Raw genomic sequence first — 13,288 nt, 5'->3', positions numbered from 1 at the left:
TTCATCCCAACCACCAAGGGAAATCTATAACAACTGAGGGCTTTGATCAATTAACAGCATTTTTTGTTTCTGAAAAAATCCTTTAGATGAATTAGTCTTTCTAAATAATTTTTATATGCTAATGTATCCATTTAAAATTCCATTTAAAAAGGAAGTAATACTGACTATGGTCCTTTCTGAATTTAAATGGTATTAAATACAATAAGACTTTTGGGTTTGGTATTTTATATTTATTCTATAAAAATAATGATCATATTACAAATTTTCCAAGACAGTGGTCAAATACCTGAAATTAAAGCAAATTCTTAAAGAATACAATTAAATATCCAATATTTACTTATGAAGCTGCACCAAAACACAGATAAAAATTTGTGAAAAAATATCACTCTACAAACACATGTAAATTACTTGAATCTATCAGACAGTTTTCCAGAGAAGTTTCGAGGAGCATGATGGGTAGGGAGTGATTTTAATTAGGCTGATATCTGAAGATGTCTCTTCCAGCATCTGAAGATGAAGATGCTTCTTCCAGCATCTGAAAATGAAGATGCCTCTTCCAGCACAGCCCGAAAAAAGCTTTGAAGAAGTGTCTCTGAACTCAGGAAGTGGTGTCCACAACACACTTGATGAACAGTGTGTCGTCCTTGCAGTACCCGTGCCTTGGGGACCACAGTTTCCCCAGCGGGCAGAAGGAGGGGCAGCCGCTGGCCAGGTTCATTTCTGTGATAGGCCTCTGAAAGGAGCTGGACGACAGGTCCGGCCTGAAGGCGTCGATCACATGCTCCTTATGGTTCTGATCCAGCAGGAAAAAGGTCACCTGAAAGACACATCGATCTGATATGGTTACCTTTGGATAAGCAGAAGATGGCCTATTGACTGCCTAAGGGATAAGCAAGATCAAACTGGATTTAGAAAATATCTCGCCAAGGTTTCCCCCTCATTTTCTGGAGGGCTTTGTTTACACAGGTCTTTATGGTCCGATGAGTTTTCTTAATTACTTAATTAGCATGAAGAGGAGGATTTCAAATATCATAACCTATTCTAAGTGCCTGCAGATGTATTAAAAGAAATACCAAATTGGAAATCACTGATTTTGGAGAAAGGCATACACAGTAAATTGTACAGATTAACAGTTGGGGATGCACAGAGCCTTGTGGGAACTTCTGGAATACGTAAAGCAGATAACAGATTTACTGAGACTTAAACTTGGCAGAAATTAAGAAACTCTGTAGCACAAAGTGCCAAGTACAGAGCTCAGAAAAAAAAAATAAAACACAGCCAGGGGGGGTGAGTTTGATGACCGTAGCGTATAAATGTCAGTTCATGCAATATAGATGACATTTTATATCAGGAGGGTTTTGTTGAAAAGGCTGCACAAAAGGCACATGCACGCTTACAAAACCAGCTGCGCGCTGTCTGGTGGGGAGAGAACGATATCTGCAGGGAGAATCACTGCCCTTATCTAATTACAAATTCAGCAAATCACTGGGTTCGCCAGGAAATGATGTTCTATCCTATCTACTGTTCTGCATGCTTCTCTGGTTCAAATGCATTTTTGTTATTTACATTACTTTTGCAGGCAGGGACAATGGAAGACAATTTAAGACAATCTACCCCTCCCCCTTCCTGAAAAAAAAAAATCCTTCAGCAGAAAGACTAACTCTATATAGCTCTCAAACCCAAAGGCCAGGTTCTGAAAATACTGTTTGCAAAAGAAGCTTGGGTGTTTTCCTTTTGTTCAGCTAGGGTGTGGTAAAGGGCGTACGCTTGGTTTCAACATCGGTAAGAACCAAATCTTCCCCGAACTCCCCACCCCACTAAACACACACTGTACTCCCACAGTATTGGTAGGGACATGTACATACCGTTCATACCCAAATCTATACCCTTTAGGAAAATATCTGCAGAACTCTGAAAGTTGACCTTACTTAGCACATTACACTGCTTGAAAATATCCCAAACAAGTACAATGATTTCAGAAAAAAAACTCTTCATCTACAGTACGTCTGCCCATATCTATCCTCTGAAAGAGGAGCACCTTACCTTATGTTTAAATGGCCAGGAGAGCAAGGCGTCATACTCTCCTTTCATGACAACAAAGAACAGGGAGATGTGGGTCCCTTTGCCAACCCCGTCCCCGTTGAGGTAAAGACGCATGCACACCCGGAATCCATAGCGTGATGTGTAGAATGCTGAGGGAAGGAGCAGAAATCAGCATATTGCCACAACACAAGAGTTAATCACAATGAATTACTTAGTAATAAAGAATGACAAACACTGCAAAAGAAATTTGATGACATTCTACTGATATATTCTTGTGAAAGGATGTAACTATTTTACTAGTGTTAAATAAAACCCACAGTGAGCCTGAAGTCTATCCCAGCAAAGAGAAAGCACAAGGCAGGGCGACCGGGCATGGCGAGCCAGAACCATTACATTTGTGAATTCAGTGCAAAATGGAAGAGAGATGTCCATTCTTGGCAGTAGATTAGTAAATAAAAATGCTGTTACAACTAAAATAACTATTCATCACATATGAAAATACTTTGAACACAAATTCAAATAACTTTAACTTGATGACATGGCCCTTGTGGAAGACAGGGGGCGCTATACCTGGAGAGAAATGATTGCTCTTGCGCCCAGTGCTGGCATCCCTCATCCTCTGGCTGATATTGCACACCTTCCAGAGGAAGGTTCCGTCATAGGAGACCTCCTCTTGCGCAGTGATGCGCTGGTGCATATCGTTGAGGAGTATGTCCTTTATGACCATGCTCCGTTGGTGCTCCGTGATCTGGGAAGGAGGAACGGCGACACCACAAACTGAGTCCTCTCATACACAACATGGACAGATTGTCCCACTGCTCCAGTTCAATGGGCAACATGCTAATGGAATTTGCCCAGGAGTAACAGTCACAAGAACGCTCAACTAAAGACAAATTTTTAAAACGTTTGATCTATTATGCATCCATATTCTATGCTCTGCGCAGGGTCACGAGGGTCCGGAGCCGATCTCGGAAGCTATGGGAATAAGGCAGGGAATAACCCAGGGCGGGATCACAGGGCAAACGCACACACACACCATTCACACTTATGGACAATTCGGTAACTCCAATTAATCTCAGCATGTTTTTGAACTGTGGGTGGAAACCGGAGAACCTGGAGGAAACCCCACAATGACACGGGGAGAACATGCAAACCCCACACACATGGCGGGGAATCGAACCCTGGACCCAGGGGTGTGAATACAGGCCACTGTGCCCAAATGCCTCACCTCAATCTATTATATTTCTATCAATTTAAGCATAAACATGATAAACATTATCTGTGTCTATTCCATGCTTTTTGCACATTTTCTTGACCCTTTCTGAGATAATTTCTGAATCTTATGACTGAATACTCATTACCACCAGGATTATCTGAAATTATTGGAAATCCTAGGGGGAAAAGTGTCATGAAACCAGACTGATGAGAAGGGAGACAAAAGATTATTGATGAGAGGTTCTAATTCAGCCAACTGGGTGATGGCTGTCTGAAGCTGTTCTGGTACAGATGGACAGTGAATGAAGTCTACATTAAATATTGCCCAACAGTCCTCTTGCTTGACACAATGGTACATTGATCATTCCTTCCCATTAGTGAACTGCTACATCAACAATTCAACAAGTCATAGTGCAGACTTTTATCTTTTATCTTTGGACTCAAGGCTGATTAATTAGCGATGCCCAGTAAATGAAGCTCTTTGAAAAGTTAGTGGAAGCCTCAGGTGCATGGATGTACAGCACGGCCAGAGATCCTTTTGTAAAGATGCACATGGTGCACAATTTACGCACACATGTTAACATGTGACTCCGCACTCGACACCATGGCTTTCCATCAGCCATCTGGGCACTTCTGACTGATGACCACAGTCAAGATGAAGATGGGAATAAGAAGAATGTCGCTATTCTAGAAATGACAGAGCCATTCAGGAGACCGTCTACAGTTTCATCGATAGAGTTACATTAGAGATCACCAGTTGAAACAAGAGGCATACATCACCTGACTCACATCTGCCGTACGATAGACGTCACGTAAGGCAGCTGTTAAGTGACGAAGCCTGTGACAAGGGCGATCTATCGAGTTCCATTTTTAAGAACATGAAAATTTAGACTTGGAATTTGTGTATGTCAGTCTTAGATAAAAGTCCGCTTGACATTTCTCAGTTGACATTTTTCAGTTACCCACAGGGACTAAGAGGCTGTAGGTCACAGTCGATAGAAAAACTTCCCCACCAATAAGGGGGGCACTAAGCCTGATTTTCAGAGATGTCTTAACACATGAGAATCTATCACCGGGCCAAAAAAATCACTAGTAATACAATAATGATACGTTGCACATTGCAAAGCTTTGCAATTGACGTCTTTGATATGACTTCTTTGAATGAGTAATACTATACTTTTTTCTATCACATTTGAGAAGCACAAAAGAAATTGTCCATTTTCAGTTCTGTGAAAAGATTTGGCCCACAGCGTGACTATTCAGCATAATCACACACACACACACACACTGGTCTCACAGAGGAAGTGTAGGAGGATCAGCCATAAACCCAATCAATCCACTGTTGAGTTAAAAAGGGACTGTATCCCAAAACCTTTTTTTTCCAACAAAGCGAGTTATTTCTGTCGCATATCCAGTTTTCCAATGAAATGTGAGTTAAAAAACATCCCCTACACAGCTAGCGATCCTACGCTGAGCCAAATCTGCACACTTCTTTTCCATTATCTAGTTCTTTTGGCTCTGATAGTGAAAAAATGTTGACATTCTGTTCGTTGAACACAATGTCTATAACATCAAGAAAGAAATTTCCAGAAAAAAGAAGACCCAGGCATCCTGTTTGGATGAGAGATGTGAACTTTTCACTACGCAAGTCATGTACCGTCGAATGCATGGCTTCCTCCCCTCAGACCAGGATAGGCAAGCAGAGTCTGAAACTGCTGATAATCAAAGGCTAAACAAAGCCACCATTTAAGAAAGTCATCACAAAGATTAACTTTAACTGTAATTTTGATCAAAAACTATTATCACTCCAGGCAACAGATTCAGAGGCAAGAGTCTATCACCATGCAGATGCTGCACACCATTTATATATTTAATTTGGCTCAATTTTTTGTATATATTTTAAAGTTTCGTTCTTAATTTAAGGCTAACAGAGCCATAACTAACCTAAAAAACATGTAGCATAGAATGATTTAAAGTCCTTGAAAATATAAATGAACACACAGTACAATAATCTTAAAAATAGAACAATATAATATAGTGGGAGACTAATTCTATGATTTGGTAACCGCTGGGGGAAATTCCATCCTTCAAAAAAAGCTGAGTGTTCAGCAGTGGAAGCAATATAGATGTATTAATACCAACATACAGCTTGGATGATATGTATTAATAAAGGGGTCCATTGACCTTTTGGTGTCACTAAGCAAATACAACCTGCATTGACCTTCACTGTGGCTTTAGACTCTGTGACCTGCTTACCTATCAGGGACTTCAGTGAGAAAGGCCTACCTGATTCTCCAGGTCCTGAATGGTTTCTCTATTGGCCTGGTTTTGCTGATCCAGCATGGCAATGCCGAGCTGCGTCTTCTCCACCTCTCGGTTCAGCACTGTGATGATGTTCTCCGATATGTGGACCCTCTCCTGCAATTTCTCCAGCCGCTGTACTAGAAGACCTGCTGCCTGGCCATCCTGCAGACTCTGGGCCAATGAGGCCTCAATACAACCTCCGTTTCCTCCGTCCGCCTCCACGTCCGCGGTTCCCCACATCTGCAGATTAACAATGGCCTCCCCCAGAGCTGCTATCTGTCCGCAAGGGTCTTGGGATTCCTGGCCTGTTCTCGTAGAGGCCAATACGCATGCTTGCAGGTTACTCATGACCTGAAGCAAGAATTGGAGGTGGGCCACATGGCTGGATGCCTCATGCTCCTTCACCTTCTCAGCATTCCCCTGCCAAGGCCAATATTATGACAGTCATAATAATATCTACTGTATACTACACCAAAGCAAAATTAGCAATTTCAGCTGCCGTTTTAAAAAAATGTGTTGACTGAATGATTATGTCTCTGTGATATTCAGTGAACGGTGCATGTGACTGGGTCTGATCAGTGTGGGAGATGAGCAGACCACCTTGAAAGTGCACCCAACTTCAGCGAAAGAACATGTCTCTTTTTTCCTTGCAGCTGTGGGCTGACGGTTCTGCAAAGACAATGCCACTAACTTAAAAGCAAGCATAAGCATACAAACTTAATCACTAATATCTCCTGTTATTTCAAAGAAACAAATTAATGACTAGCAGATAAAAATGCAAGGAGAATTTGAAAAAATACAGCGAACAGATAAAACTCGATAGTTGTGTGTTTTGTGAGCAAGGCACGGATGAGATGAAGCCTTACCTTCACTTTTTCATCTGTTTTTGCTGGTTTCTGTCCCCTGGCTTGGCTCTGGCATGCGTGTTTCTGCAATGGAAACACAAAACTGCATAAACCTGGTGTTTGTGGCAATTGAGGGAACAACATATATTCAAGATATGCATCTAAGGGTAATTCTGCTCTATTAACGTGGAACTAGATTTCGCTCTTAGTTACCACCTTATAAGATCGCGCTGCGGCATCTCCACCTTGAAATCGATTGCATTTAGTCGACACTGTCTTATTTTGAGGTCTGCTTCTTGCAGGCTGAGGTCTGCATTCCCTACAGCCGGATTCAGAGTCTCGTTATAGGAAGCCCTTCGTCTACAGAGCCAAAGCTCACCACCCTTTGCACCTATGCCGAGTCTTCCCTTCCTTTCCCATCTGCAGCCTTGGAGCACCCTCCACCCTGTGGCTGCTAATGAAATTAAGAATGCAGTGCCGTGAGCAGCATCTAAGCCTCCCATCAGCCTTCTAGGCTGCCCCCCTTAATCAGATCTGCTTGGGGAACACACAAGCCCAGACGTTCTTCAGTCAGCACTTTCACTGAATCTGCTGATGCAATATGGATCATATTTTTAACAGGGGCTCCTACCACCAGTTAAAGCATTTTACGAAATTGTGAAATGTTGTAGCGCTTCTTAAATATGTTAAAAACTGCTGAGTGTGTGCCTCGTAAATCACGTTTTGAACTCTTTGGTCAACTCTGCTCTTGAGTCTCGGCTCTTTGAACAAGCTTGGCAAAGTCCGGGTAATCATGGGCAGGACTTGCGCACTGGAGGAGGCCTAAGGAACACAAAGACTGCTAGTAAGAAAATAATAACTTAAATCCAGCATGTACAAATTCATCTTGTTGCCAAGAGTACCACTGAGACTTCTTTAAAGAAAATAACCTTTTCTAAGAATGGATTGGAAAGTTATGTGGTGGACAATTTGGTTTAAATAGTCAAGAGAACTTGCACAGGCTCAACAGATTATTAAAACCAATATGAATAGCATGTGTTTATTTAAAGTCAATACAAATATATCAAAAGAGATAAAAGCTCCTGCAAGTCTACGAGGAAACAATGAAAATCAAAGGCTGACACGCAACAAAAGATAACCATAAAAACCAGACTTAAATGAAGTCATTTATATTTTATTAACAAATGTTCATAGTTGTAATTTTAACCGAAAAATCCAAATTTCATCCTTGAGCTATTTTTGAAGCCTATGATATTGTACAGGTATGTATTTTCATGCAAGAAATATTCATCCATCCATCCATCCATCCATCCATCCATCCATCCATCCATCCATCCATCCATCCATCCAAACCGCTTATCCTACTGGGTCGCGGGGGGTCCGGAGCCTATCCCGGAAGCAATGGGCACGAGGCAGGGAACAACCCAGGATGGGGGGCCAGCCCATCGCAGGACACACTCACACACCATTCACTCTCACATGCACACCTATGGGCAATTTAGCAACTCCAATTAGCCTCAGCATGTTTTTGGACTGTGGGGGGAAACCGGAGTACCCGGAGGAAACCCCACGACGACATGGGGAGAACATGCAAACTCCACACACATGTAACCCAGGCGGAGACTCGAAGAAATATTTCAACTGAAAATTAAAAAGTAGCACCTTATTAATTTCATGTTTTAACTTTTAGCGCTAGTTTTGCAAAAGATAAAACAGCACAAGCTAATTAAAACTGAGCTCAGTGAATCTCAAGACAAAGAATTACATTGGACTGATCCAAAAAGAGAATTTATGTGACAATAGGACTTTCACTTTGGTTCACTTTATTTTTATGGAAAAATACTACAAGTGATACGAATTATCATCATTCAGTGAGTCGCTGTTTGCTCTTCACACAAACGATTGGAATGAATTCGATCTGGAATCTATAAAAATTTTGTCCCACCCACGCTCATTCAACTGACATTTAGAGGTCTACACTTCATTTCGCCGCCACCCATCCTACGCAAAGAGATCCCCCAGCTGGGTTCCCCTCAACTTTTTTTTTTTTTTTTTAAGTAGAATGACTCAAAAGAGAAAGGAAAATATAATACACAGCTACTATTTGTCATATCAAATCAAAATGCATTCTCACTAAAACCGATTTTCTGCTTTCATTTCCTAAAAGTACGACCCATTTCCCACTGGGTTACATTTGCTCATTCCAAAATTCAGGTGGTCCCTTAAATTTAAAGCCCTTTTATAACATAACCGCAGCAGTTCCTGGAAAGCCAGGCCCACATGTGTATCACTGCTTAAGAAGCGCCAGTGACACCGCAGAATATTTTTCAAGGAATTATAGATACGGCCAGAGGTGGAAACAAATGTGACCGAGAAACTGGAGCGGTTAGACTGTACTTTACAGCTGGTCAATTCAGAGCGCTAAACAGTCGTAAGCTAGTGATGTACTGTAACCTCTGCTCCAGAATCTCTGACGTAAGGCTTTAGCCCGTATCTCAAACATCTTACCCCTGTCTGCTGTGTTACCATCGGTTGTCCAGCAGGGATGTGTCTTTTTATAGTAGAAGTGCAGAGTGCTAGTAGCACACTGAAGAAGGCATGAAGCCAAAATGTGTCTGCGCTGTGATGTCCAATTAATTAAACAATATCAAAGTGTGACCTGTTTTCGTTATTCTTCATATATTCCCCGTTGTGGTCAGTACTCATATATGCTGCTGTATAACTAGGATTGTAGCCGATTTTCCTGCACTTCAAGAGTTTCAGTTGGCGCGGAAAAGTTAACATCAGATTGCTTTCTGATCCACACTGTATCTCACCTGAAGTTCTGCAGGACTCATTGCTTGAGAGCAGCTGGAACAAGCGGACATGTTGTTGGGACAGCCCTTCACCAAGTGACTGGCCAGCTTCCTTCTCTCCACCATCTGACCACAGCCAATGTTGCAAGGGATCAAAGCATAGTCACACTGACTCTGGTGATCCTGGATGTACAGGAAGATACGACAGCAAGTACTTACATTGAAGTTGAATGCACAATGTATTTTCTTAGCAATTAAGAAAATGTATGACATATGAGGTTTCTCTAAAGTCGCACAGGTAATTGTTCACAGCCCATTTAAGGATGGATGTACAATGCTTTTTCCTTCCGGAAATCTGAGCCTCGCTTTCGGTTAAACATTCACTTCTTTCACAACCAAGACATTTCTTGGTCTCAATCTTGTAAAACCAGTATACATTTCAGTTTAAAAATATTTTAGCTTATATTTATCTCTTTATTACTGTAAGCTACTAACACAAGCATTTAAATTTAAAGTTTACATTCAGAATGTACACCTTTCATTATGTATTTGCTTATTAATCAGGAAATCTACAAGTTCATTATGGTAAAATGGCAATAACTCACTGCAACAAATTTGTGAACAGTAATTTCAAAAAATATACCTCATAGTTCTTCAGTACGCTCCTCCACGTACAGCCATGGTTGGCACAATGGACCTTCAGCTCAGAAATCTCTTTGTTAATAGCTGCATCGTTGAAGAACTGCATCATTGAAAAAAAGAGAAAGCTTTAAGGGGTTTATTTGTACTTTTTGTCAGTTATGAGTACTGAAAGTGATTTTGGTAACAGTCCAGGAAAATCCCACCAACATTCCACGTAATACACATGAAAACAAGTTTCATTTATGAGAAGAGTATCAGTGAAAACTGAGGTAATATTTAACTATCCTGCTTGTATTAAGAGATCAGTGGTCACACCTCCCATTCAATTATATTAAAAGTGAAAAATAGTGTTAAAGCGCATTGCAATATATGCATGTGGGATAAATAATGGAAAGGTTTCCCTTAGATGTTGGAACATTGCTGGATTTGCTGTCATTCTGGTTGAGTATTGATGCTGAGTGCTCAGGTCCCTTCTGTGAGTTTGTGTGGCCGGTCACTTCAAAACTGAACTTCTTCCCAGGCATTTTGTCCTTTACAATCACTTCACTTATCTTTGATCAGGAACGCTGAAATGTGGCAAATGTGACTTCTTGGAAAGATGGAATTCTATGACAGTGCAAGTGGAAAGTCACTAACTTCTCCTGTACAACAACCATCCACTCTACTGATAATATTTGTTGCCGAATATTTCATAACTGAGTGCTTAATTATACATCTTCCACAGCGGTGGGTGTGGATTAAATAGGAAATTCTTCTGGATATAGTGTGTGTGTGTGTGAGAGAGAGAGAGAGTGAGTGTGATATATACATTTTTTCAGGTCTGATAGGCCAATTTGGTTGTATAAAACTCTATGCTTTAAAATATATAAAACCACAAGCAAGCTTTTCCCACGAGTGAAAATTATCAGATAATCAATGTGTTGATGCTGAACAATAATCTCTGATCGACCTTCACAGTCAAGCCTGCCCACTGATCGAGCCTGCACAGGTAGAAGTACCACAGGCTAGCAGCCTAGCCGAAGAAGGAGAAAAAGACCGGATTTCACCGGATCATAGAACTCCTCATAACAGAGTGGTGTGAGTGTGGCAATCCCAGCAACACTTGCAGGACTAATCATAACATTAAAAATGTCAGCTAGTGGGCGACACCGCGTGGGTGGCACTGCTGGCTCACATTTCCAGGGCTGGGGGTTCCAGTCTCATTTCCATTCTGCGTGTGTATAGTTTGCATCATGTGGGTATCCCCCTCAAATACTCTGGCTTCCTCCCACAGTATACAGTAAACACCTTAAGTGAGACTCATCACTATTACTGTATGTATATAGGCACAGTGTCATAGAACTAACATGCTGATTAATAATATCTGTAATGGTCACATGTACAGTACGAGGTAGAGACATGGAAATTGTAAGGGTCTTCCATTATAGAAATTGTACTTAAACCATATGAAGGTTTTATTAATAGGTGTGTAAAGGTGACTGATTGCAGTGGAGCTGGGTATTAAGGAGCCAAGCCTGTCTGTGAGCAATGCAGTGCCTGTGATCCTGTGAGTCTGTGAGCAATGCAGTGCCTGTGAGCCTGTGAGTCTGTGAGCAATGCACATAAAAATACTGCAGCGACCAGTTTTACTGTATGGTTACCTATGTTACAGGATGGTTACTTATTCGCACAGTAACTGTTACATTAAAATATAATAAGAGGATTATGGGTGTTCAGTCGGCTGAATGGAAGGATGAACGTGCATTTTACAGCCTTAAATGTCACATGGAAAATTTGATGACATCAGAAGAAATTGTCATCGGCAAGCACCTAGAATGCTTCTGGTTAAGTATCATAATGATGACCCGGAGAAACCCAGGATTAATCAGGAGTATCAGAATAGGGTGAGTACGCCTAGAGGAGGAAAGGCTTCATAATAAAAGAACAAAAATGCATTTCCTCCCAACTGTCTTTAACAAGCCGAGGCCGGAATAGTGGCAGATGCTGCTTCAGCTGGGCCTTTTAACATGATGCAAGCAGCTGAGCATGCAGAAAAGCCTGAAAATCGCTCTGCAATAGCAATCACGTCCTGTTCAGGACCAGAAAACGCATAACCCACTGCTGCATATCTAGAATGGCTCTCTCACCATCACTGACAATACTCCATCCAGCACCCACAACACAATCAGGCAAGTAGTGCATAATTAATGCTACTTTAGAATCCGAAACCTTCTGAAACCAAGCACCTCCTGATCTCCTCTGGGGTGGTGAAGCAATCAGAGGTGGAGATACAAAAACAGTGTGAAAACTATGCTGGTTTCAAACAAACATCAATCCCAGTTCACCGGTTACAGCAACAACAAAACTTGCTGTAATGTTGCCAAAAAGCAACATTACATTATTTTTTTCTTTGCATTACAGCTGCTAAACCGGGCCATTCTGCAGACACGATCGGTGCTACTCGTACTCACATTGTCAGGTGTCAGAATGCTGTTGCCATTTTCTAAGCTTGAATCCTCCTCTTTGCAGCGCTTACATACCAAGTTTTTATTATTCCTGCATACAAAATCATATGAAAAATTGTTATTAATTTATTTACTTATTGATGACTGGATCCTAATCACCTAACATACTTAAAACTCATTTTAAAACCGTAATCCCGAGGTTTCCTGATGTTATTCCAGTATGCTGTTACATTGTTCAGCTAGCTGATAGATCAGACCATTTATAACTGTGATCACTGGCATATCAGTGAAAGTGATCATGGCACACGTGCTTCCCTGATGGGAGAGGAGATCAGATCCCCATCCTGTGGAGAATATAGTCACTTTTCTTACCTTACCAGCCAGGTTACACATGCCTGGCAGTAGCGATGGCCACACTTCGTTTGGCGAGCTTTATTCAACACGTTGTTGCAGTTACTACACAAGTACTTGTCTTGAGGGACATCGTCACAGATGTTTTGTGGGAAACCCGATGGGTATTCATTTTCGCCTGGCGCAGATAAAACACCGTCCAAATCACCCGGAGGTCGTTCAGCCATTGATTTCCTTATAGCTGCTGGCAGCAACAGACGATCTGAATAATAAAACCAAGCGATCTTTAATATTAAACTATACGTTATTCGGATATGTATTCCTTGATATGTAAACGATCCACCTACGTGATTACGTGTACTGAGGTCATTTTATAATAGGAAGGTCATTTTCACTAACAGGTTTTCGGAAAATTACCCAGAATTTCCCCCAGCAGACGCGGAAATTACGTACAAAACGCTACATGTGCTCGATCGATACCAACAGGCCACATACAAATGGCAAGCCAGTTCATCACTCGTATAACAGTGTTCTAAATCTTGGAGGAAAAATATATATATATTTCACAGTTAGTTACTCCACCGCATTTTGATGGCATACCGCCTCCAATTTTCAAGAGTATAAATTATGTTGAGAGAATTCCACCACT

At 41.3% G+C, this 13,288-nt stretch overlaps 1 protein-coding gene across 2 annotated transcripts; it reads right to left on the bottom strand.

The window, feature by feature from the left end:
• Positions 1-215: 215 nt before the first annotated feature.
• traf1 (TNF receptor-associated factor 1) lies at positions 216-13,075 on the bottom strand. 2 transcript variants are annotated; one of them, XM_049003105.1, is made up of 11 exons: positions 13,057-13,075; positions 12,661-12,901; positions 12,295-12,379; positions 9,846-9,944; positions 9,224-9,385; positions 6,429-6,491; positions 6,163-6,231; positions 5,545-5,982; positions 2,614-2,791; positions 2,044-2,192; positions 216-817 (listed from the first exon to the last, which is right to left on the bottom strand). In XM_049003105.1, exons 2-11 carry the CDS (start codon positions 12,864-12,866, stop codon positions 599-601), a joined length of 1,668 nt encoding a protein of 555 aa, XP_048859062.1. In that variant the 5' UTR covers positions 12,867-12,901; positions 13,057-13,075; the 3' UTR covers positions 216-598. The 2 variants fall into 2 exon arrangements, with proteins under 2 accessions (XP_048859062.1, XP_048859061.1); XM_049003104.1 differs by having other exon boundaries at positions 12,987-13,063.
• Between the last annotated feature and the right edge of the window lie 213 nt (positions 13,076-13,288).

This window comes from Brienomyrus brachyistius, chromosome 2, assembly GCF_023856365.1.
Source record: "Brienomyrus brachyistius isolate T26 chromosome 2, BBRACH_0.4, whole genome shotgun sequence".
NCBI lineage: Eukaryota > Metazoa > Chordata > Actinopteri > Osteoglossiformes > Mormyridae > Brienomyrus > Brienomyrus brachyistius.
The sequence above is the reverse complement of the archived record's forward strand: the minus strand, read 5'-3'. Positions and strand labels throughout refer to the sequence as shown.

Bases quoted from the DNA above. Each gene is read 5' to 3' on its own strand.
- traf1 (XM_049003105.1), bottom strand. From the start codon at position 12,866: ATGGCTGAACGACCTCCGGGTGATTTGGACGGTGTTTTATCTGCGCCA. The intron at 5,983-6,162 runs GTGGTCTGCTCA...TGGCCTTGGCAG, and splicing joins AAGTTGGGTGCACTTTCAAG to GGGAATGCTGAGAAGGTGAA. The intron at 2,193-2,613 runs GTATAGCGCCCC...TCCTTCCCTCAG, and splicing joins GAGCAATCATTTCTCTCCAG to CATTCTACACATCACGCTAT.